At 37.6% G+C, this 27181-nt stretch overlaps 1 protein-coding gene across 1 annotated transcript; it reads left to right on the top strand.

Moving 5' to 3' along the window:
* On the top strand, window positions 1-26948 carry cyb5b (cytochrome b5 type B). The gene is made up of 5 exons (XM_069901295.1): window positions 1-212; window positions 6545-6673; window positions 12336-12362; window positions 18454-18488; window positions 25264-26948. The coding sequence occupies exons 1-5, from the start codon at window positions 69-71 to the stop codon at window positions 25355-25357; spliced, it is 429 nt and encodes a 142-aa protein (XP_069757396.1). The 5' UTR covers window positions 1-68; the 3' UTR covers window positions 25358-26948.
* The last annotated feature ends 233 nt before the right edge of the window (window positions 26949-27181 follow it).

Here is a 27181-nt window from a genome sequence, read left to right as displayed (position 1 = left end):
GATCACGCACACTCTTCCCCACCCCTCTCCCACCGTTTGAACGGCCGTCGACGGGGTGCGGGTGAAGCATGGAGGAGCAAAGTCGCTGCGTGGAAAATGAGGCGAAGGTAAATTATTTCTCACTGGAAGAGGTGAAAACACACAACAGAAGCAAATCCATGTGGCTGGTCATACACGATAAAGTCTTTGACGTCACTAAATTTCTGGAGGAGGTCAGTTTCGCGTTTGTTCTCCCATTCACAACCTCACGAGGGTTATCAAACATCATGGTGTGAAATAAAAGTTCAATGTGTACGATCGACTTCTTTGTGGATCTGGGGTTCATTGAAATGTTTGGATAAAAGACCGTATATAAAACGAATTCAGACTTTTGGTCGTGACGTGACGATGTAAAACACAAAACTCAGCAGGTCAAACAGTGCCTTGATGGAACAATGGTGAAGGGAACGTTTCGGGCTGGAGCCTTTCATCAAGGGGTGGGGGAACACGAGAGATGCCCGAACAAAAGGGGGGCAGGGCTCCAGGTCGAAACGTGGCTGATGTACCTTTGCTACAAGGCACTGTTTGACCTGCTGAGTTTCTCCATTCTCACTGAACCACAGTGTCAAGAGCATCTTAAAAGCAGGTTTTATGGTTGGTCTTGGCCCATTGTGTAATGGTTGTGTTCAGAAATTAAAATCGTACTGTATTATTCTATAATTGATCTGAACTATGCATTTTAGTTCTCTGCTTGAAGTACTTGGAGTTCTGTGTAATTTAAACCAATATTTGAATAAATGGGGTTTATTCGGCCTTTCACATTCATGATGACCAGTTTGTCTCCACCCATGCTAATCGCATTTTAGAAACTGGCAAGTAATTTTCTAGCCGAGTTGATTTAGATGCTTATCAAAGCATTCGTATTTCTTTATAAACCATGTATTTCAGAAGGAGGAGTAACTATAGATAAAAATATCCATTAAGTTTCCTTTCCCATTCTGTTTTTTCCAAAGATAGCATTTCTTTTCAGGTTACTTTTCCATGAACTTAACCTAACTACCTTTTGTTTATGATCCTAATCAAAAAAGAAAGTAACTCCTGTTCATTCACTTTGCTCACATTTCTATCTCAATTTCAAGCATTTCAACGGATAACAACAATTGAACTTGAGTCAATTGAATTTATTGTATTTACTGTTCAGCTCTGTGTTCCAAGGTAAGGTCATGGCATGCAAGATAGAGATGCAGACAGGAAGGGATTTTGATTAGAAACATCATCACAGCAGTACTCAATGAAGGTCTGTGGATGAAGCTGGGAAATAAGAAGTGGATGATCATTTTGTTGGGCTGTATTGGGCTCCCTCCCATAGTTGGCAGGAAGCAGAGTAGCAAGTATGTAGGAATAACAGAGATAATAGGTGATTTCAACTTCCCTTGTATTGAATGAGTTTCTCAGTCCTGAGGGGTTGGTCTGGGTGGAATTTATCTATCCAGGAAAGTTTTCTCAAAAAAAACCACAAATGAACCTCTAATACTTTAAATAAATAGTTCCATTCTACTCTGTCAAAGGCTTTTTCTGCAACAGCCACTGTTGGCTTCTTATTTCCTTGAACTGCATGAATTAGATTAATAAGTTTACAGACATTATCCGCTGTTCGTCTTATCTTAATAACTCCAGTTTGATCTTGTTTTACTATTTTTGGTACACCATCGGCCAATCTGTTTGCTAATAATTTCGCTATTATCTTATAATCTGAGTTAAGTAGAGATATTGGTCTATATGATGCTGGTGTTAATGGATCTTTCCCCATCTTTGGTATTACTGTAATTATTGCTGTCTTGCATGAATTTGGCAAGTTTTGTGTTTCTGCTATCTGGTTCATTACTTCCAGGAGAGAAGGAATTAATAACTCTTTAAATGTTTTATAGAATTCTATTGGCGTTTTATTGTTCGGCAGCTTTTTTAATATATCCTGTACTTCCTCTATTTCAAATGGTTTTATCAGTTTGTTTTGTTACTCTTCTTGAAATTTCGCCAGTTCAATTTTAGCTAAAAACTCTTCTATTTTATCATCTTTCCCCTTGTTCTCAGTTTGGTATAATTGTTCATAAAATTCCTTAAAGTTCTCATTAATCTCTATTGGTTTATATGCAATTTGTTTGTCCTTTTTCCTTGATGCCAATACAGTTCTTTGAGCTTGTTCTGTTTTAAGTTGCCAGGCTAATATTTTATGTGCTTTTTCTCCCAGTTCGTAATACTTTTGCTTTATTTTCATTATGTTCTTCCCCACCTTGAACGTTTGTAATGTTTTGTATTTTATTTTTTGTCTGTCTTATTCTCTCTTCATTATATTTTCCCTTGTTGAAATTCTTTTTCTGTACTTACTATATCCCTTTCCAACTGCTCTATTTCCTGATTGTAGTCCTTTTTCATCTTAGTTACATAACTTATTAACTGCCCTCTGATGAAGGCTTTCATTGCGTCCCATAATATAAATTTGTCTTTCACTGATTCCGTGTTTATTTCAAAATGTTTTAATTTGGCATTCAATAAACTCTAAATTCCTGCCTTATAAGTAGCTTGGAGTTTAACCTCCATCTATATGTTCTTGGTGGGATGTCCTCCAATTCTAATGCTAATAACAGGGGTGAATGATCAAATAGTAGTCTAGCTTTATACTCAGTTTTCCTAACTCTCCCTTGAATATGGGCCAACAACAAATCAATTCTTGAGTATGTTTTATGCCTACTGGAATAATATGAATATTCCTTCTCTCTTGGGTGCTGTCTCCTCCATACATCCATAAGTTTCATTTCCTGCATTGATTAAGCCATAAACTTGGCCACTTTATTCTTTTTGCTCATCTTTTGTCCAGTTTTATCCAACATTGGATCCAAATTAAGGTTAAAGTCCCCTCCTATCAATATATTTCCTTGTGTATCTACAATCTTCAAAAAAATATCCTGCATAAACTTTTGATCCTCCTCGTTAGGTGCATATATATTGAGCAAATTCCAAAATTCTGAGTATATCTGACCCTTTGTCATTACATACCTCCCTGCTGGATCTATTATTTCCTCCTCTATTTTGATGGGTACATTTTTATTAATTAATATGCCTACACCTCTAGCTTTTGAATTGTATGATGCTGCCGCTACGTGTCCTACCCAGTCTCTCTTTAATTTGTTATGTTCCACTTCAGTGAGATGTGTTTCCTGCACAAATGCTATATCTATTTTTTCTTTTTTTTTTAAATAAATTTAATAGCCTCTTTTAATTTGGTTTTTTATTCCATTAATGTTTTTAGTCATATAGTTCAACGTGGCCATCTTGTATCTTGTTTACCTCATTTCCGCTTCCTCGCCTCCTCCATCCCCCTTTTTCCCTTTTTAAACTCAATGTATGACAGCACATTTAAAACATAAAATACTTCAACAATTCCCACATCCAATATTACTTTAACCCCAAGTGCCCCCCACCCCCCCCCCCCCCCCCGCCCCGAGTTTCTGCTTATCCCTTGCTGGGCAACCAGAACTCCCCTTTCCATTTGGATTGCGATCTTGTTTGCAAGCGTCAACTGATTTCGCAGTGTTCTTCATTCTTATTACATCTCTTCGTCTCTCCTTCTGTCCTGCCAATGCTCTGTGAATTCTTGTGCTTCCTCCGCATCCGAGAACAGTCTGTTTGGGTCCCCGGGGATAAATATTTTAAGCACAGCTGGATGTCTTAACATGAATTTATAACCTTTTTTCCATAGGATTGATTTTGCTGTATTAAATTCCTTCCTCTTTAAGAGTTCAAAACTTGTGTCTGGGTAAAAAAAAATATTTTTTGACCCTTGTATTCCAATGGTTTATTATCTTCTTTAATTTTATTCCTTGCCTGCTCCAGTATATTTTCTCGTCGTATATCTCAAAAATTTTATTAAGGTGGTGTAATGGAAGATTTAAACTGTGTTTTTACTTTTGCAGCCTTTGCTTCTGCAAGGCTGAGAACCTGCTTGTTTTTTAGAATTAGCAGACATAAGCTAAATTCCACTGAGGGGCCACAGGTGCAGTTATCTGATGAAAGGACATCTGTGTACCAAGAATATTTAATCTTCCTGCTTGTTTTGGCCACAGACTGTCAGAGGCCTAGCCTTGATTCAAAATAAACCATTGTATTCAAAATGATAAGCTGAAAGTTATGTTATTCGATAGAAGCCTAGCATGCTAGCTTGCTCGCTTATCTTTCTTGCTGTGCTGGGAATAGGTGCTTGGGTAAGCAGTTTTTGGGTAATATAAGCCATGGTCCCGCTGCTGAAGTTTGGGACTCTCCGAGAAGTGGCAAATCTCTCAGCAAAAAGAAGAACTTCTAGAGTCCAGCCAACGATCGTTGCCTCGCTTCGGCAGTTGGGAACAGTCCAGGCGTTGATAAGTATAATTAGGAAGGGCTTGCATATTGTAGTTTGATAACAGCTTTAGAAATTGTAATAAAGATTTGTATAAACTGAAGTGCTCTCGGTGTGTGTGTCTATTTTCTTTCGGTAGCTCGAACACTGTGACCAATCTAAAACGAACAAAGTGAGAGGTACAAGTTTACCCAGGACAGGTGGATCTTGGTTTTTAATGTATCTGTGGTTTCAGAGCTAGTGTTCTGTGTGCCCTTTGTATTTCCATTTCTTCCTGCATTTCTGTCATTCCCAGCGATCTATTCTTTTATAAATTCCTTCATGTCTGTGCCTTCTTCATATTCCTTCAGGCCCACTATTTTTGTTGATTCGCCTACTATAATTTTCCAACATATCTATTTTCTGAGATAACAACTCTTATGTCTCTTTAAATTTTTTTGTGACCTTCCAATTTTCCTCTTGTCGTTTACTTCCATTTCTACAGCCGTTTCTTGTTCTTCCACATTTTCTACTCTTTTCCCTATTTCTGTCATGACTAGTTCTAATCTTTGCATTTTATCTTCTGTTCTTTTCATTTTTCTTTTAATTGCACTAAATTCTAATGACAACCATTCTTTTAACATTCTCATTTGTTCTTTGAAAAAAGCTTTATCTATATTCTGTCCATCTGTTTTACCTTCAATTTCTCTGTGAAGATCTTGGTCGTCTTCCTCTTCTTCTGTGTTCTGTATCTGTGTTTGTTTCTTCCATTCTTTGTATCTGTCTCTTTTGATTTTCCTGATGAGTTGCTTGTATCACTTTGTCGGGCCTCTTCTTGCTGGGCCTCTTGCTGTTGGTTCTCCCCTTCTCGTCTGCACATCTGTCAGGCCTCCTGCTGCTGCTCCTCTTGCCGTTCACCTCGTCGACTTTCTTGCCTGATACCTCCCTCCCTCTCCTGCCGCCTTCCTCATCTTCCAGCTGAGAGCCCTGGTGTCAGGCGTCCCTCAGCTGATCGCTCCTCGGCTGAGCCCCCCTCCTGTCAGTGTTTTCTTTTACCTTTGCACACTGCTCATGCGCGACTCCTCGCGCATGTGCAGTTGCACACTTTTGTTTGGCTCAGAGAGCCATTTTTGTCGTCCATCGGTGGGGGGGGTCGCGACTCCGCAGGGCCGGCACCAACCTTTGAGAACGGACATTCTTCACCACCACGGCTCCCTGTTCCTTCGTGCAGGTAAAGCCATCTTCTTTCTTTTCTGGTGACTTCTTTTTTTCCCGTTCTTACTTTTTCCTTCTTGGGTGCCTTCTTTTTCTTTGTAACTTTATCTTCTCTGTAACTTTATCTTCTATTTTATATTTGTGGAACTTTGTCTTGACTTTTGTTCTTCTGGAGAAGGCTGGTTTTACCCTTCCGGCCACTACTCCATCTCGTGACTCCTCCTCTGACGCAACTTTCAAGGAATTATTTATTCCTCTGTTCTGCCCCACTCCACAGTTCCCTTACGACTCCATCAATAGAGATTTTAAAAAGTTGTATAAATTTGTTCTTTTTTTAATTCCTCTATAAATAGATTTTTTTAAAAATACATTTTCTATGGTAACCATTTCCCAATCTCCTTATTCCGTCGCGCTCTCTCGCGCGTGCGCTCTCTCTCTAAAATAATTCTCAAATGGATGTTGGTAAACCAGCTAAAATATTGTTGAGAGAGAAAGATAAAGGTTTAAATTTTTTTTGTTGCTTTTGTTTTCATTTTTCTTTCTATGGTTGATGTTTTCATGTGGGGGAAAAAAATGTTGAGTTTTGTGTTATCTATGGATGTTCAGGTGATTAAATTAATATATCAAATTTGCTGTGAAGTTTTTTGTGATATTAAGCTTTCCAATCTGATATTTGTGATCTTAAAAACAAAAAATTCTAGAAATGCTAGTCATTTTCATTTAATATTTAAGATACTTAATCACAATGTATACTTAAGAAGCTATTGATTTCTAGCCTTGTGTATAAATCAGCTCATTCCTCAGTCCTATAGAATATTTCAATGGAAATAAAAAAAATGGATGATCTTCAGTTAATAATGTTGGAATATTGAAATCCTGATGAGTGAGAAAACCATGTCTTAAACCTGCATCAAACCATGTAAGATATTGATCTGCATGTGTTTTTGAATAGCTGACACATTTAACTTATTTTTATTATAGCATCCTGGTGGTGAAGAGGTGCTCTTTGAGCAAGCTGGAGGAGATGCCACAGAAAGCTTTGAAGATGTGGGACATTCATCTGATGCCAGAGAGTTGCTGAAGCAGTATTTCATTGGGGAACTTAATTTGGTACAGAATATTATTTAGCTGCCTCCTGATGTGTTTAAATTTACATGGCTTGAATAATACTTTCCTTAGTATTGCTAAAATTATTAATAATGCATCTCACTAAATTTATGGTTAATTTAATGTTAAAATATAGGTTTTCTCCTTTCTAATCTGTGTTCTCAATGAAAATGTTTGGGTTACATAAGCAATAATTTTGGAGGCATGTGCAAGATTCAAGAATCTGCAATCAGACAAGTCCCTGGAGGAATATAAATGTTGCAGGAAAGGCTCAAGCTGGGCATTAGGAAGGCCCAAAGGAGCCATGAGATATCCTTGGCCTGCAGGATTAAAGAATATCCCAAAATACATGCAAATGGATGCATTTAAAAAAAAAAAGAGGATGACCAGAGAGGGGATTTATGCTCGGAGTCAAGGAAGTGCATGAGGTACTAAGTAGTATTTTGCATCAATTGTTTACTAAGAAGAAATGCATGGATGTGATAGGGAGCATAATGTGGAGAATGCTCACGTATTGGGGCATTTTGAGATGAAGAATCAAAATTTATTGTCACGAACAAGTAATAAAATTTGGTGTTTTAGGCAAAGGCGAGGAGAAGTCTCTGAAGTCTCTGACTTCAAATCCCTGGGCTCGGCTCACCCAGCCATCAGTATCTGGAAAGGGGCCCCAGCTATGGGCAAATAGCACATGTCAGTCTGGCAGCAGGGGCTGGCAGTTGTGACAGAGCGTGGGAAACAGTTTCCCTAGTGATCTGCAGCAGCAAACTCGGTGGGCAAAGGAAGCACGGTCTTGAAACAGACCACTGCAGGGCAATCCCGCGTCACTCTGGCTGTTGCGCCTTGCACTCCGCCAGGCTCAGTGGCGTTGAACCCAGAGGGAGGCATTTCTCCTAGGCAAGCACTCACTTCCCAGTCCTTGCTCCGGCACATGGTGCCTAAAGCTGAAAAGCTACAAGGCACCGTGTTCATCTTCACTTGCGAAGGGATGGGCCATGGATGGAATGGTGCAAACATTCATATTATAACCATCTTTAAAACATTATTTTTAAAAAAAACAAAATAGTGCACAAAAAGTAAAGCAGTGTCTTTGGTTCATTGATTATTCAGGAAGAAGTTGTCCTTGTGCCTTTGAGTGACCATCTTTAGGCTCCTGTACCTTTTTTCTGATAGCAGAGTGAAGAGGTCATGGCCTGGGTGGTGGAGGTCTTTGAGGATAGAGGCTGCTTTTTTGATACTGCCTCATGTACATGTCCTTGATGGAGTGAAGTCTGGCACCTGTGATGTTGCAGGCTGAGTTAAAACCATTATCTGGAGTTTATTCTTGTCTTGAGCATTAGCCCCTCCATACCAGGTAGTGATGCAACCAGCTAGAATGCTCTCCAAGGTACACCTGTAGAAGTTTACAAGTCTTCGCTGACGTGCTGAATCTCCTCAGAAAGAGGTGGTGTTGGGTCTTTTGAGAAGCATTGGGTGAATGAGACCCCAGCCTATAGGGATATATCTGCAGTTGTTGAGAGGGACAAGTGAAGAGATTGCAGGGGTCTTGACAAAGATCTTTGCATCCTCACTTGTGATAGGAGAGGTCCCAGATTACTGGAGAATAACTAATAGAAGTTTGTTCAAGAAGGGAAAAAGGATAATCTGGGAAATTATAGGGCAGTTATAGGGAAACTATTGGAGAGGATAGTAAGTGATAGGAATTGGAAAGTTATGGACTGATTGGGGACAGTTAACATTACTTTGTAAGAGGCAGGTTGTGTCTTAACAATTTGATTGGTTTTTTTGAGGCTACGTAAATGCTTGATGAGGGTATGCCAATGGATGTTGTTTACATGGACTTTAGTAAAGTTTCATCTGATGCAAGGATCGACAAAGAGATAGACAACAGACTCGCCAAGGCAAATAGCGCCTTTGGAAGACTACACAAAAGAGTCTAGAAAAACAACCACCTGAAGAAACACACAAAGATCAGCGTGTACAGAGCCATTGTCATACCCACGCTCCTGTTCGGCTCCAAATCATGGGTCCGCTACCGGCATCACCTATGGCTCCTAGAACGCTTCCATCAGCGCTGTCTCTGCTCCATCCTCAACATTAATTGGAATGACTTCATCAACATCGAAGTACTCGAGCTGGCAGAGTCCACAAGCGTCGAATCCATGCTGCTGAAGACCCAACTGTGCTGGGTGGGTCACGTCTCCAGAATGGAGGACCATCACCTTCCCAAGATCATGTTATATGGCGAGCTCTCCACTGGCCACCGTGACAGAGGTGCTCCAAAGAAGAGGTACAAGGGCTGCTTAAAGAAATCTCTTGGTGCCTGTCACATTGACCACTACCAGTGGGCTGATATCGCCTCCAACCGTGCATCTTGGCACCTCACAGTTCGGCGGGCAGCAACCTCCTTTGAAGAAGACCGCAGAGCCCACCTCACTGACAAAAGACAAAGGAGGAAAAACCCAACTCCAACCCACCAATTTTCCCTTGCAACCGTGCCTGCCTGTCCCGCATCGGACTTGTCAGTCACCAACGAGCTTGCAGCAGACGTGGAGATACCCCTCCATAAATCTTCGTCCGCGAAGCCAAGCCAAAGAAAAAGAAAAAAAGTAGTGCCGTACACAAGTGTTAGAGAAACTCAACAGGTCAGGCAGCATCTATAGGAAGCAAAGGATAACCAATCCTTTGGGCCTGAGCCCTTCGTCAAGGGCATGAAGCATTGGTTGCTCTTTGGTTCCTATAGATGCCATGTGACCTGCTGAGTTTGTCTAGCACTTTTGAGTATTGCACTAGAATCCCAGCTTCTGCATACTTTCCTGCTTAACCGACTTCAGTAAGTTGTTTGACAAGGTCCCTTGTGGTAGGCAGATTCAGAAAGTATAGATGGTTGTGATCCATGGTGAGTTGATGGTTTGGATACAAAATTGGCTGGCTCATAGAAGGCAAGACATTTGAAACATACCAGGGGTGTAGATTAATTGTTTTTAAATTGGGTGGCATGGACTTGTGGGCTGAAATGGCCTGTTACTGTGCTGTATGTCTAAATTTAAATTTTTTAGTAAATTAAATTTAAAATTTAAGAGCGGAGCGGTGGAAGGCAGTTTTCGGGCTGGAGATCTGTGATTAGTGATTTTCTGCAGGGATCAATGTTTGGGATACACATAAATGATCAATGTAATGACACAAATATTAGAAGAGTTGTGGATAGTGTATGGGATTATCAAAGAATACACCAGGATATGGATCAGTTACAGGCATGGGCAGAGAAATGGCAGATAGGTGTTTAATTCAGACAAGTGCAAACTGTTGCACCTTGGGCAGTCAAATATAAGGGGAATGTTTACAATTATTAGTAGAGGGATCTGACAGTCCAGAGTTCATTGATGGTGGCTACCTAAGTAGATAGGGTGACAAAGGTGGCTTCACTCAATGGAGCATTGAATATAAAAGTAAGGAGGTCATGTTGCAGCTAAATCAACCTTTTTGTCAGACTGTGTTGTGGTTTGTTTTAAAATGTTTAAAAATGAGTCAGGAAACATGGAGAATTCTTCAGAAAATTTAAGCCTTTATTTGCAAACAAAAGCTGAGACAAATAAAAGCCTGGACTCTGAAATGTCTGTTGCTATGAGACAGTACCTTTTTTTATATATTATAGTCCTGACTGAATCACACTTCTGCACCCAATCATTCATAACCTCGTATCTTAACAGGATGTCATCCTTTGTCTCACCTCAATTATTGTCATTATTCTCCACCCATTAATCTAATCATGTTTAGATCCACGTGTTTCATCATATCCAGCCACCTGCTACCTTCTATTCATTACTGTGGCCTTGCGTAGTAAATACATAGTGGATTATTACTTTTGTAACATAGTGTGCGGAAATTGTTACATAGTAATGGATGGTAGTTCATGTGGTTTATTTTCCATAACTAAACTTGTGCAGTTCTGGTTGCCTGATTACAGGAAGGATGTGAAATTTTGGAAAGGTTACTGAGGGGATGTTGCCTAGTTTAGAGGGTATGAGTAATGGGGAGAGCTTGAACAAACCCGAATTGTTTTCTCTGGGCCATTGGAGGCTGAATGGAGACCTGATAGAGTTGTATACCATCATGAGAGGCATTGATGGGGTGGACAATCAGAATTATTTTCCTCCGGGTGAAAGCACTATACACGCGAGGATATGCATTTAAGGTGATGGCGGAGGCGAGTTAAAAGGAGATGTGCAGGGCAAATATTTTACTCAGTGGCAGGTGCCTGCAATAGGATGCTGGGACCAATAGTGGAAGCAGATACAATGATAGCATTTAACAGCCCTCTAGAAAGACATAAATATGAAGTTAATGTGGGGACATCCATCATATGAAAGCAACAGAGCTTTAGTTTGATTTGGTCATCATTTTCTGCTCAGACAAGTGGGCCGAAGAGCCTGTTCCTGTGCTCTCTGATCATTGTTTTTCCAGATGTTTGCAAGGAACTGTCTGCATTTTTCTTGTATGTTGCCATGAGTGTGTTGGTCTACAATATGTTGCTGAACTGTAATGGTGCTGTCTTTCTCTCAACTCCCGATCTGCTGTTGAAATCCGCATAGAGTCCAAGGTGGACCAGGAACTAACTGGCTTAAATTTTTCAGCATTGCATTGCAAACAAAGATCTCTGATAGTGGGTCAGGATCCACAAATCAATTCATATGAAAGGATTTTGCTGCTGAGATATAGAAGGTAAAAAGCCAAATCAAGTTTTTATCAACTAAATTAATATAAATTTCCCATATTATTTCAGATTACTGAAGATTTTTTTTGTGAATTTTTTTTATTGCTTCTATTTTGACAGTTTCTGAATGCTTCTCATTGTTTGTGACATTCTGAAATGTGGGAGAAACTTTGTCTTCTCTGATAGATGGTGAAGTTGGAGGCTGGTTTTTCAGAGACGTGATCTTGCCTGATCATGTATAATGACATTTCTCAAGGCTCTAGCACGATGCAGGAGTTCACTTTTCCGATGTGAACAAGGCAGATATTTGATAGCAATATATGTGTGTGGTGAGTATGGCAGGACTCGCTCATTGACTTGGGTAGGCAGAAGTGGGAACACTTGAGGCATTCTTCTATCAACCAGAAGGGCTGGATAACATTTGGATATTCTACCTGTATCAGAAATTTGTTGAGAATATAATTCAGCACTTCATTCCACTCCATGCATGCCAGCTTCTGAAAGGCTTTATTTCATCCTTGGTTTTTGTCTGGAATATGGAGATGGATGAAAAGTTACTTTCCTGATTAATTGATGCCTTTTTTCTCCACTGATGGCAATCATGGAAAGGTGCATTATTCAGGATGAAAGGTTGTACATTTTTACAAAATAGTATGCACCTTCAAGAAATAGCACTTTAAATTTTTTAATAATGTGTTGTTGTGTTCAGATTGATCTTTATAATTTAAAAAAATGCTGAAAATAATCTGTGGACCTGGCAGGCATCTGTGGAAAGAGAAGCAAATCTCATCTTTTGAGTAAATTAAACATTAAATCTTTCCTTTTCCACAGATGCTGGCTAATCTGCTAAATTACTTCAAGCATTTTATCTTTTATATATCAAATTACAAAATCCAGCAGTTTTTTTGGTTCTTGATTACGTCTTTAAAAATAAATGCTTTGCTTTTTTTTAAGGATGATCGTAGAAAGGAAAATTCAAAGGTAAGGAAAAAATCTAATTTATCACACTGATCTTGAATAAATGTTTCTCAATAGTACTGTGCTGTTTTACCAACTTAACTCCATCCTGTAATTTAGAATAGAAATCTCTGGGAATTTCTGCTAGTAACATGACAAAGTTTTTCCTATCAATTCTAATTTTCTTTGAAGTAAACATCAAATTTAGAATAAAACAGGAGGGATGATCAGCACGGTGCGTAATTTTGTATTTATAAGCAATAGTGTAGAATTTAATAATTGTGATAATGTGTTGATTCTTTGTATATTAGCATGTTCAATTTTGGTATTTCATTGTATATATCTGTGATGCTTCTTTGATTTTGTTTTGTAACTCAATATTGATTGAAAATCCTCAATTTAAAAAAAAAAAGGTGGAAACAAGCCCATTGTCCAAAGTTCACTCTGATCATCAAATACCCATTTATACAAATTTCTACACACTAATTTCCATTTTTATTCTTCCAACATTCCAAACAGTTTCTCCCAGATTCTTCCATTCAACTACACAGTAAGGGTAATTTCTCATTGATATCTAAGTTAGCAACTCACAAACCTTTGGGATGTGGGAAGAAATCAGGTTACCCAGAGGAAACCCATGCAGTCACAGAGAATGTGAACTTGAGATGGAGAACACTAGGTCAGGGTTGATCCAGGGATGCTGAAGCTGTGTGACAGTGACTTTACTGAGGGTCACTGTGCTTCCCATTGTCTAATACCTCTTCGGCTGCTGTTTCATATGGCACTTGTGTGGAAAATATTTAATACTATCATAAGTCATTGATCATTTTATTGTCATAAAGTTCAATGCCAGTTTGTAAAATTGAAACATTTTGATTCAATTGCCTGTTTAAAAGAAGCATTTATTGTGACAAAAGCTACTGTGTGGTATTTTATTAAACTGCATTTAACATATTTGTGCTATTATTTTAAATATTCTTTAAAGATGATCTTAATAAACATAATTTGTTTCATTACTTTAAAAAAAAATTCTTTCCTTCATGATTTTCTGGAGGAAATATTTTGAATTTAAACAAGCTCCACCCATTTAAAGTAGCTTTAATAATTCAGGATTTACATTGATTGGACTTGGATGCTGTAATTGGGTTCTCTTGCTTCCAAAGGGATATTTTATTAAATCTATATTCAGTAGAAGAATTGGTTAAGGACCAATAAGAGGAGGGTAAGGCAAAGGAGCAGAGTAGTGAGTGAGTGGCCTGGTGAAGGAGTGAGGCTTTGGGTCGAGAGGCTTCAGCGAGCTGAGGTAGAGTATATCTGGATTAAGGCAAGACTATATTTGTCACATTTTTTTCTTTTTGTACGGTGAGAGGGAGAGAAATGGGATGAGTGTTAGAGCAGTTTGATGTTCTCAGTGTCAGATGTGGGAGGTCCTGGAGTCTTCTAGCCTCCCAGACATCCATGTCTGCACTAAGTGTGCTGAGCTGCAGTGTCTCAGGGACTGTCAGGGAACTGGAACTGCAGCTCGATGACCTTACTCTGGTCAGGGAGGTGAGGCTGTCATAGATAGGAGTTATAGCCAGGTGGTCACATCAGGGCCATGGGAGGAAGATTAGTGGGTTACAGTTAGGAGAGGGAAAGGGAAGAGGCAGGAACAAAGGGCCACTGTGCCTGTAGCCCTCAACAATAGGTACTCCTCCTTGAGTACTGGATGGTCAGGTTGAGGAAAGCATCCATGGCTGTACTTGTGGCACAAGATCAGCCTCTGTAGCCCAGAAAGGTAGGGAAAGGAAGAGGAGGGCAATTGTAATAGGGGATTCAATGGTCAGGAGGACAGACTGGGGATTCTGTGGATACAATAAAGAAAACCAGTTAGTTGTTTGCCTCCCGGGTGCCAGGGTCCGGGATGTAACTTCTCATGTCCAAGACATCCTGGGGGGGGGTAGTGAGCCAGAGGTTGTGGTACATGTTGGTACCAACGACATAGGGAGGAAGAGTGAAGTGGTCCGAAAAAATAAATATAGGGAGTTAGGTAGGGAGCTAAAAAGAAGGACCGGAAAGGGAGTTGTGTCTGGATTACTTCCTGTGCCACACGATAGTGACGGCAAGAATAGTATCAGGTGGAGGATGAATGTGTGGCTTAAGGGGTGGAGTAAAGGGCAGGGATTCGAGTTCTTGGATCACTGGGACCTTTTTTTAGGGGAGGTGGGACCTGTACCAAACGGACAAGTTGCATCTGAATCCCAGAGGGACCAGGATCTGGCAAGGGGGCATTTGCTAGGGCTACTAAGGGGACTTTAAACTAGTACAGTTGGGAGAAAGGGTCCATATGAAAAGATACAGCAAAGAGAAGGGTTGTCCACAAATAGAGAAGGCTTGTAGACAAAGTTTAGTTGGTTGGGGGGGGAGGGGTTGTAAGACAGGTGATAGAGAAGGAAAAAGATCAGTACTGTGATGGAGGGGGATGATGGTAATAAATGGAGTTGTCTGTAAAGATGGGGAAAAGTAGAAGGTAATATGTGGGAAATCTCTGAAATGCATTTACTGTAATGCTAGGAGTATTGTAAGGAAGGTGGATGAGCTGAAGGTGTAGATAGACATGGTGGCAATTAGTGAGACGTGGTTGCTGGAGGGTAGTGACTGGCAGCTAAATATTCCAGGATTTCACTGCTTTAGGTGTGATAGAATTGGAGGGGTAAGAGAGGGTGGTGTGGCATTGCTCGTCAGGGAAATATTACAACGGTGCTGATGCAAGATTGATTGGAGGGCTCATCAAGGGAGGTGGTATGGGTGGAATTTTTTTAAAAAATGGAAAAGGAGAAATTACAATCATGGGGTGTATTGTAGACCACCTAGTGGGGAACGAGAAATAGAGGGGCAAATGTGTAAGAAAATAGCTGAGATTTGTAATAAGCACAGGGTTGTATTAGTGGAGGATTTTAATTTTCCTAATATAGATTGGGAAACACATTCTGTGAAGGGGCTGAATGGATTAGAATTTGTAAAATGTGTGCAGGATAGTTTTTTGCAGCAATATGTTGAGGTACGCACTAGAGAAGGGGCAGTGTTGGATCTACAGTTGGGGAATGAGATTGGGCAGGTGACTGAGGTGTGTGTTGGGGAGCACTTTGGATCCAGTGAGCATAGTACCATTAGTTTCAATATGTATGGAATGGGATAGGTCTGATCCAAAGATTAAGGATTTTGAGTGGGGAAAAGCCAGATTTGAAGAAATGAGAAGGGATTTACAAGGAGTGGTTTGGGCTGATTTGTTTTATGGGAAGGAGATAGAGGACAATTGGAGGTCACTTAAAGGTGAGATTTTGAGGGTGCTTAATCTTTGTTCCTGTTAGGATAAAAGGCAGAGCCAAAAGTTTGAGAGCTGCGGTTTTCAAGAGAGATTAGAAAGTTGGTTGGAAATGAAAGGGAGGCCTTCATTAAATATAAGAAAAGGTATAGACGAGATGCTTGGAATATACATGGATTGTAAAAAGAAGCTTAAAGAAATTAGGAAAGTGAAAAGAAGGTACAAGGTGGCTATTGTGAACAGGGTGAAAGTAAATCCAAAGGGTTTTTTTTACAAATACGTAAATAGCAAAAGGAGAGTGAAGGATAAAATTGGTCCCTTAGAGAATCAGAGCGGACAACTATGTGTGGAGCCGAATGAGGTGGGGGAGATATTGAATGAGTTCTTCTCTTCGGTATTCACTAGGGAAAAGGATATGAATTGTGTAGGATAAGAGAAGCAAAAGAGGTTATTATGGAAAATGTAGGGATCAGGAAAGAGAGGGTATTGGAACTTTTGACGCATATGAAGGTGGATAAGTCTCTGGATCCCGATGGGATTTTCTTCAGGGAAATCAGGGAGGAAATAGTGGAGGCTCTGACGGTGATTTTTCAACAGTCACTAGAGGAGGGGCATGGTCCGCAGGATTGGCGTATTGCAAATGTGGTTCCTCTGGTTAAAAAGGGCTCCAGATGTGGGCCCAGCAATTATAGGCCAGTAAGTTTGATGTCGGTAGTTGGTAAACTAATTGAAAATATTCTTAGAGATAATATTCAAGTATCTCGAGAGGCAGGGACTGATCAAGGACACCCAACATGGGTTTGTGCTTGGAAGGTCATGTTTGACAAATCTTGTTGAATTTTTTGAGGAGGTGACTAGGAAGGTTGATGAGGATAGAACATTAAATGTAGTCTATATGGATTTCAGTAAGATCTTCAAGAAGGTGGAACAGTGGTTCAACAGTGGCTAGAAGGTAGATGCCAGATGCTAGAGAGTCATGGTCGATAACTATCTGTCAGGATGGAGGCTGGTGATGAGTGGTGTGCTTCAGGAATTGGTGTTGGGTCCCTTGTTGTTTACTATTTACATTAATGAATTGGATGATGGAGTGGTAAATTGGGTTAGTAAATATGCGGACAATACAAAAATGGGGGGAGTTGTGAACAGTGAAGATGGTTTTCAGAGACTGCAGAAGGATTTGGACTGCTTAGAGTGGGCTGAAAGATGGCAGATGGAGTTTAATATAGTTAAGTGTGGAGTGCTTCATTTTGGGAAAAATAATCAAAACAGAACATATGCAGTGAAGGGGAGGGCACTGAGGAATGCAGAGGAACAGAGAGATCTTGGAATAATGGTTCATCGTTCTTTGAAAGTGGAATCTCATATAGAATGGTAAAGAAGGTTTTTGGTATGCTGGCCTTTATAAATCAAAGCATAGAATGTAGGAGCTGGGAGGTGGCTATTTAAGGGATTGGTGAGGCCAAATTTGGAATACTGTGTGCAGTTCTGGTCCCCAAATTATAGAAAGGATATTAAGAAGGTAGAGGGGGCGCAGAGAAGATTTACTAAAATATTGCCTGGATTGCAATATCAAGAATACAAAGAAAGATTGATTCATTCATTCATTGGAGCATAGGTTGAGAATGGTCTTGATATTTAAAATAGAGGGGGATAGATAGAGTTGATGTGAATAGGCTCTTCCCCTTGAGGGTAAGTGAGATTGGAACGAGGGGGAAAAAGTTTAGAAGTAACATGAGAAGGGAGTTTCTATACTCCGAGTGGTGGCTGAGTGGAATGACCTTCCAAAAGAGGTGGTTGCAGCAAGGTCAATTTTGTCATTTAAGAGAAGGTTGGATGAGTGTACGGATGTGAGGGGATTGGAGGGTTATGGGCAGGGAGCAGGCTAGAAGGGCAGAGATGGCCTGTTTCTGTACTGTAATTGTTATATGGTTATAAAAATATAAATGATTTTGCCAGATCCTGCTTTTCCCTCATTTTTGTCTCCACAAGTCTTGTCACAGAATTGCTTGATTGTCAATGCCTCCTTTCCCACCTCCCCCACCAGCTGATGCTGTGGAAAGTTCAACACTGATGGAGATGCAATCTTTCATTACACTAGCATTACACTTCTTGCATTATAGCAGTACCAAGGCTTCAAAATTAAGTTGGTCGATAAAGCAAGGTCAGTTTTTGAAAGGCAAGAACTTTTTTCTTAAAATGGAACTATACATGTTTTATAAATTGAACAATGAATTTAGACAACCAGTTCGACTCTAAACAGCTGTAGCTTTCTAAAAGGTGACAGGATAATGAGAGTTGAACTAAAGACCTCCTAGTAGTGTTGTGGTTTTTTGATGTCCAAAAATGAGTCCAGCAACATGAAGAATTCTTCAGAAAAGTTTAAGCCTTTATTTGCAAACAAAAGCCGAGACAAATCAAAGCCTGGACTCTGAAATGTCTGTTTCTATGAGATGCTGCCCTTTTTAAAAATATTATAGTCCTGACTTAATCACATTTCTGCACCCAACCATTCATGACCTCGTATCTGAGCAGGACATCATCCCTTGGCTCGCTACAATTATTTTCAATATTTTCCACCCATTAATGCTTAGAACCATGTGTTTCATCATTTCCAGCCACCTGCTGCCTTCTATTCATTACTGTGGCTTGTGTAGTAAATACATAATGGATTATTACTTTTGTAACAGTGTGTGTATAAATTATTACATAGTAATGGATTAATGGATGGTAGTTCATTTTATTTTACATAGTAGTCATATTTGTATGAAATTCTTCATAAAAATGCTAAAAATGTTTCCCTTTTCTCTTCAGGATGTGTTGATTACAACATCTTCAAGCAATTCTAGGTATGGTAGGCTTAAATAACAATTATACATGTTGCAGAAAATGTTAACTGAAATTGACTCCACCTTCCATGTAGAGGTGGCATTTGCCAATCAAAATAGTAGTGGGGAATGCCCTCACGAACAGATAGTGAATCAGAACCTTTGTGGCATAAAAGCATTAGAATTTGTTGTAAAATTTGAATCCAGTTGAGATATCTCCAACATTATCTGAAACTTTTGAAGCATTTTATTACATGTATAGAAACTGGGAAGAAAGCCATTTTGCAAAAAAAGGTTTTTCAATTTAAAAAGGGACATTTATAATAAAGGAATAAAATATCGACTTTTGCTTAATTTGGGGAAAGCCACATCTTCAGGTAGCTTCATTTAGCTGGAAGCAGCAGGGTTGATAGATTTGGATAGTTGCATCATCTGAGTTTTTGCACTGTATACAATCAACTCTACCTTTGTAATATTTTCTTTCTTCTCCTTCCCCAAACCCTGCCCAAATTTAATCAACTTGGAAAATTACAAACATATCAGCTTATTTTCAACAGTGCAAATGTCATGCATATCAAAAAAGCTTTTGCATCTACTATTCTGATATAATATCATCAATCTTCAGTTGGGTACTCTGGCATCAATTTGTATTATTTGTAAGGGGAATCACGTGATAGAGTAGTGGCCGGTCGGGGAACTCCAGCCCTCTCCGGAAAAGTTTAAAAAAAAAACACAGAAAACACAAAGGCACAAACATAAAAATTAAAATAAAGTGAAAGTAAAGGTGGGAAGAAAATGGCGGCGAAGAAAGAAATGTCGAAAGCAATGGGAAGAAGAGAAGAAGAAAGGACGTCGGAAGAAGCTGAAGGCCTTACCTGTCCGAGGAGGCCCTCTGCGGAGAGAGAAGCCCGCTTCCCAAGGTCAGTTGAAGTCCCGAGCTCGGGACTACAAAAATGGCTCGCAGACCAAGCAAAAGTGCGAGGAGTCGCGCATGTGAGATGCGCATGACAAAAAAAAACACTGATGGGAGGGGGGACCAGCTGAGGAGTCGATCTCCACAGCTGAGAATGACAGCTACACAACAACAGGAAGAGAACATTGAAAACAACGAGAACAAGAAAGAAGAGAGTAAAAAGAAAACAAGGAAACAACAGATGACCAACCCAGAGGAAGAAGAAGAAGACATAGAGAAATGGAAGAAGGGAAAGGCAAGACAATGGATATTTTTATTAAAGAATATATGGAATCAGTAAAAGAATGGCAATCACAAGAATTTAGTGAAATAAAAAGAATTAAAATTACAGAAGAAAAAATGAATAGATTAGAGATGGTCATGTCAGGTATAGGAAAAAGAGTGGACAAGGTGGAAGAACGAGAAACAGCCGTAGAAATGGAAGTAGAGGATTTAAAAAAGAAATTAGAAGAATCTAATAAAAAAGTTAAAGCTGTTAGCTTAGAAGATAGATATAATGGAAAATTATAATAGAAGAAATAATATAAAGATAGTGGGCCTTAAGGAAGATGAAGAAGGCAAGAATATGAAAGAATTTATAAAAGATTGGATCCCCAGGGTCCTAGGAAGACCAGAATTATAGGAAGAAATGGAAATAGAAAGGGCACATAGAACATTAGCCCTGAAACCACAGCCACAACAAAAACCAAGATCCATTTTAGTAAAATTCCTAATATATACAACAAGAGAAAATATATTGGAGAAAGCAATGAAGAAAATAAGAGAAGACAAAAAGCCACTGAAATATAAAGGTCAAAAAAAATTTTTCTATCCAGATATAAGTTTTGAACTCCTGAAGAAGAGAAAGGAGTTTAATACAGCAAAAGCGATCCTATGGAAAAAAAGGATATAAATTTATGCTAAAGTACCCAGCGGTACTTAAAATAGTTATCCAGGGCAGACTATTCTCGGATCCGGAGGAAGTACGAAAATTTGCAGAACAACTACAAAACAGACAGAGAGATGAAGACATGTAACGAGAGTAAAAATGACCATGAACTATATGTATGTGTGTATATGGGTGTGTGTGTATATATATATATATATATATATATATATATTATATTATAAATATATCTATATATTATAAATATATCTATATGTGTGTATGTATATATGTGTGTACATGAGTGTATCCGTATTTAAAGGAAAATATATAGAGTATAGATAAGAATTAATAAGGGAAAGAAGGGGAAGAGAGGAAGTAAGGAGGGAATTAAGAGAGTGACCTTTGTTATATATGAAAATTAAAATCTTTTCTGGGGGGGGCTGGGTGGGGAGGAGTTACGGTCACTGCGAAATCAGTTGACGCTTGCGAGTGAATTCGCAAATCCAAATGGAGTGGGGAGATGTGGTTGCCCAATAAGGGATAAAGGGCAACTCAGGAAGGGGAGGGGATAGTGGGGTTAAAGAAATTTTAGATAGGAAAATAAGCAAAATGTTTGATGTTTTAGAAATGTTGTCTTATAAAGTGTTCAAAACAAGAAAGCAGAAATTGATAAGAAGGAAAGGTGATGATGAGGAAACGGAAAGGAAAGATAAACAAAGGATGAAATGGCTACGTTGAACTATATGACTTTAAATATTAACGGAATACATAACCAAATCAAAAGGAAGAAACTGCTAAATTTACTGAAAAAAGAAAAAATTGATATAGCATTCGTGCAAGAAACACATTTAACTGAAATGGAGCACAAGAAATTAAAGAGAGATTGGGTAGGACATGTAACAGCAGCGTCATATAATTCAAAAGCTAGAGGAGTAGCTATATTAATCAGTAAAAATGTACCAATTAAAATAGAAGAGGAAATAATAGATCCAGCAGGGAGATAATGTAATGATAAAATGTCAGATATATTCGGAGTTTTGGAATTTACTCAATGTATATTCACCTAACGAAGAAGATCAAAAATTTATGCAAGATATTTTTTTGAAGATAGCAGACACGCAAGGGAACATATTAATAGGAGGGGATTTCAACCTTAATTTGAATTCAAACATGGATAAAACTGGGGGAAAAAAATTAACAGAAAGAAAAAAGTAACCAAATTTATAATTAAATCGATGCAAGAAATGCAACTTTTGGATATATGGAGGAAACAACACCTAAAGGAAAAGGAATATTCATATTATTCGGGTAGGCATAAAACATACTCAAGAATAGACCTATTCCTGTTATCAGCTCGTATGCAAGACAGAGTAAGAAAAACAGAATATAAACCTAGAATATTATCGGACCACTCACCCCTGATATTGACAATAGAGTTAGAGGACATCCCTCCAAGAATGTATAGATGGAGATTAAACTCCATGCTACTTAAAAGGCAGGATTTTAGAGAATTCATTGAAAGACAAATTAAAATGTACTTTGAAATAAATATGGAATCAGTGAAAGATAAGTTTATACTATGGGACGCAATGAAACGTACATCAGAGGGCAAATAATAAGATGAAGAAGGACTACAATCAGGAAACAGCAGTTGGAAAGGGAAATAGCAAATATAGAAAAAGAATTAGCAGTGAAGGAAGACACAACTAAAAGAAGAGAATTGGCAGATAAAAAAAAATAAAATATGAAACACTACAAACATATAAGGTGGAGAAGAACATAATGAAGACAAAACAAATATTATGAACTAGGAGAAAAAACGCACAAAATTCTAGCATGGCAGCTTAAGACAGAACAAGCTAAGAAAATGGTATTGGCATCAAGGAAAAAAGACAAACAAATCACATATAATCCAACAGAGATTAATGAAAACTTCAGAGAATTCTACGAACAATTATACCAAACTGAAAACGAAGGGAAAGAAGACAAAATAGATGAATTTTTAACTAAAATTGAACTACCAAAATTACAAATAGAGGAAGAAAATAAATTAACAGAACCATTTGAAATAGTAGAAATACAAGAGATAATAAAAAAACTACCGAATAATAAAACACCAGGAGAGGATGGATTCCCAATAGAATTCTATAAAACATTTAAAGATTTATTAATTCCTCCCCTCCTGGAAGTAATCAACCAGATTGATAAAACACAAAACTTACCAGATTCATGCAAAACAGCAATAATTACAGTAATACCAAAGACAGGGAAAGATCCACTCACACCAGCGTCATATAGACCAATATCTTTACTTCACACAGATTATAAGATAATAGCTAAACTATTAGCAAACAGATTAGCCGACTATGTACCAAAAATAGTAAATCTAGACCAAACTGGATTTATTAAAAAAAGACAAACAACAGACAATATTTGTAAATTTATTAACTTAATTCATGCAGTAGAAGGAAATAAAGCACCAACAGTAGCGGTTGCTTTAGACGCAGAGAAGGCCTTTGACAGAGTAGAATGGAATTATTTATTCAAAGTACTACAAAAATTCAGCCTACCAGAGAAATATATTAATTGGGTTAAAGCATTATTTCATTCGCCATTGGCGAAAGTGACAGTAAATGGATATATATCAAAGCAATTTAACTTAAGCAGATCAACAAGACAGGGATGCCCACTATCGCCCTTATTGTTCGCGTTAGCTATAGAGCCACTAGCAGAATTGATACGAACAGAAAGTAAAATAAAAGGGATAAAAATAAAAGAGAAGGAATATAAAATCAGTTTATTTGCAGATGATGTTATAGTATACTTAACAGAACCAGAAATATCAATAAAAGAATTACATAAGAAATTGAAGGAATATGGAGATGTATCGGGATACAAGATTAACGCAAATAAAAGTGAAGCAATGCCAATGAATAATGTGGATTTCTCAAAATTTAAGAAAGAATCACCATTCAGATGGCAAATGCAAGCAATACGATACCTAGGTATACAAATAAATAACCTCGGCCATCTATATAAACTCGATTATTATCCACTAATGAAAAAATTGCAGGACGACTTAGAGCATTGGAAAGACTTACCACTAACACTAATAGGAAGGATAAACTGTATTAAAATGAACATTTTCCCAAGGATACAATACCTATTTCAGGCATTGACAATACACTTGACGGAGAAATTCTTCAAGGAGTTAAAGAAAATAAGGAAATTTTTATGGAAAGGGGGGGAAACCGAGGATATCACTAGATAAATTAACAGAATGGTATAAGCAAGGAGGCTTACAACTGCCAAACTTTAAAAATTATTATAGAGCCGCACAATTAAGATACCTATCAGATTTTTATCAAACAAGGGAAAAGCCAGATTGGACTAGATTAGAACTAGATAAAATAGGGGAGAAGATACCTGGACATATATTATATAAATGAGATGAAAAATTGGTACAATGTAGGAATTCTTCAGTATTACAACATCTGCTCAATATTTGGAAGAAGATTCATGTAGAAAGGAATAAAACAAATTACCAATTACCAAAACTAATACTGACGCAAAATCAGCTAATCCCTTTTACAATACATAACCTTTCCTTTAGAGAATGGGAGTAAAAAGGGATCAATAGAATAGAAAATTGCTTTTCAGGAAATAAATTATTATCCTTTGAACAAATGAAGGATAAATATAATATAACTCACGATACAGTGTTGGCATACTACCAACTGAAATCCTACTTGAAGGACAAATTGGGAAGCAATCTGAGGTTACCAGAGGGAAGTAATTTTGAATATGTGATTACAGACACAATGATAATCAAAAAATTTATAACAAATGTGTATATTAAACTGCAAGAAAAGGAGAATGAGGAAACAAATGGTAAAACTAAACAAAAATGGGAACAAGATTAAAACATAAAAATAAAGAAGGAAACATGGGAGAAGTTATGCTCTGGAACTATGAGAAATACAATAAACACGAGGTTACATATGATACAATATAACTGGATACACAGGCTATACATTACACCTCAAAAGTTAAATAAATGGGACCCAACAGTATCTGACAGATGTTTTTGCTGTAAAAAGGAAATGGGAACAACAATTCATGCAATCTGGACATGTGAAAAAATTTTGGGAAGATCTAAACCAGATATTAAATAAAATCACAAAAAGCCATATACCAAAAAACCCAGAGATCTTCCTCCTAAATAACATAAAAAAACAAAGAATTTGGACTTGATTTGGATGGTGCACAAAAAAGATTTGTTAGGATAGCCCTAGCTGTAGCAAAAAAATGTTTTATATCAGCCTGGAAATTAGAAGATAACTCGAGAATACAACAATGGTATGTGGAAATGAATAAATGTATTCCATTAGAAAAAATAACATACAATTTAAGAAATAATATTACAATATTTGAACAAATATGGGAGCCATAAATGAAACACAATAGAGAAAATCTACCGGGGACATCTACCACCTAAAATGACAGAAGGAGAAGGAAATGAAAAGGATTGACTCAGTGGAATTTCTTGTTTATTTTTATTGAGTGACAACATTGTTTGACGGGTTTAATGTATCTTAGATTCTGAACTTTAAATGAATGGGAGGGGAGGTAGGGAGGGTGGGATGGGAAGGGGGGGGGAGAAAATGACACTGTATATATTTGAAAAGAAAAATGTATGTATCTTGATCAATGTGGTTTATAGTGTGAAAAATAAAAAAAATTTTTTAAAAATTTGTTATTTGTTCCTTGGTTGATCTTTCCAATGAGCCTCTAACATAACAAAGAATAATAAAAGTAAGCTTGATAAACTTTCAGATATTTGAAATATTGCAGACATTTTTTCCATACTCACTTAATTTTTTAATCACCGTAAGTAAAATTGTGGGCTATATTAATTAATATTTGAATACTAACCAAGTATGTTTTCTTTTTAGTTGGTGGACAAATTGGCTTATTCCTGCTTTTGCTGCTGGTATTGTAGGACTCATGTACCGTTTCTACCTTTCCGAGACCAGGACTTCATCCTGAAGCTTTCATTTTAAATTAAATATGCTGTGGGTGGGATGATGTGTTGGTGTACCAGAAATCAGCAGACTGGTGTAAGTAACACCAATGTGTTTTAGATTTTATCAACAATTGGATGTTGTTTAATTTCAGTGCAAGATCTGTATGATTTTTTTTCTATTTTATGCACCAATTAGTGAAGTAATTGCAGTCCATAATAATTGAATAAGCATTTCTTTGAGTCCTATTTTAGACTCATCGAATATTATCCTTATTTTCTAATGAAAACATCAGATATTGAAGAATTCAGTTACCTGATGTTGTAAACATCTATCTATCAATCTTAAACTCTTGATATGTTACTATTACATGCATGAGTAAATCGTGTATTCTTCACGCAGAATTTGCACTTTTCCCCTTTTCAGATCTTTCTTTGAACTGTCCATGATGTATGCAAATTTTAAAAGATGACTTTGGCACATGTTATTAATACGGTTCAAAAAGTTCACAAGACATTTTCTGGGGCTGCTGATCTGAAATGAAAAGCAGCTAAATAACTTATGTCCCTCAAGATGAAAAGTGTAAGAAAAGACAACAAGTACAAAATTGTTAATTTTGTGGATTATTGCATTTTGATGCACCATTCAAACACATTCCTGTGGATGGGATATGACACAAATGACTTTGGTCCATATAACAGCACCTATTCTGCTCTTCACGACCAGTGTTGATTTGTGTCCAGATTGGCTGGAGTGAGATTGTTTCTATTTCTTTTGGTTTCTCCCCTGAGCTCAATAATCGTCCCATTATTTTGTGTCTTAGATTATGCAATTTACAAAGATATTACCCATTGAGCTGCAAGTATAAATAATTAGTATGGTTATCTTTGATTGTGGTTTTGTACACTATGACATAAAGCGGCAACTATTTTCCCCTGTTATATCTGACATGTTCTAATTCCTTTAGGGAAAGTTAAGGCCAATCATTCTAAATTCTAAATTGAATCTCGTAATATCTAATCTGGTTCCTGTTCCCTCGCCCTTCTACTTCTCATTAGAATCAAGTTAGTTCCCTAATAAAGTCTTGTTCTTAAAGTCTATCAATGTTAATGTTTGAGTTGTTTCAGAATTTTCATTTTAAATGCAGTTGAGTAAATTGATAATTTCTGTGAAATTTATTGCTATGCATGTAATTTGTACTAATCTGTGCCTAAAGGATTTGTATATTCAAACTATATTTAAAACTGGATAACATCATCATCATTTTTCGATTGTCTTTGAAATGACATTTCACAAAATGTTGGCCAGCTCCTGCAATACCAGAGCAAATCTTTCTACAAGGCATTAGTTTAGCTACTAATGTAACTGAATTTTATTTGTCAAAAATCCAACTATCATGTTTTGAGTTACTGCTGTATACAATTATGCAACATAATGTATGCCTTGAATATGCTAATTAATGCATTAGTAAGAACAACACATGCATTGCTAAACAGTCTTTATTGGAATTATTTTACTACTGACAACCACAGAATTTATTCCCATGTGTTCACTGTGAGTAATATCTGTATCATGGAACGTACTTGACTATTAAAATAAATTTCCCTTCCAAACAATGTGAACTGATTGGTGATAATTAAATGACTAAAATGATTTGCATAGATGTTCGTAATATGCATTTTCTTGCAATTTCCTGTAATATACAATTACTTCCATGTTTGGGACAAAAACATCTTGCCTCTGGTTGAAATGAAGGGTATATGTGTATGTTTTTTTTAAAAAAAAAAGTGCTGTAATTTTTACATGGTCAAACCAAAATATATACAAATAACCTTGAATAAAATCTGGA

The sequence above is a fragment of the Narcine bancroftii genome, chromosome 10, assembly GCF_036971445.1.
Source record: "Narcine bancroftii isolate sNarBan1 chromosome 10, sNarBan1.hap1, whole genome shotgun sequence".
Taxonomy (NCBI): Eukaryota; Metazoa; Chordata; class Chondrichthyes; order Torpediniformes; family Narcinidae; genus Narcine; species Narcine bancroftii.
The sequence above is the reverse complement of the archived record's forward strand: the minus strand, read 5'-3'. Positions and strand labels throughout refer to the sequence as shown.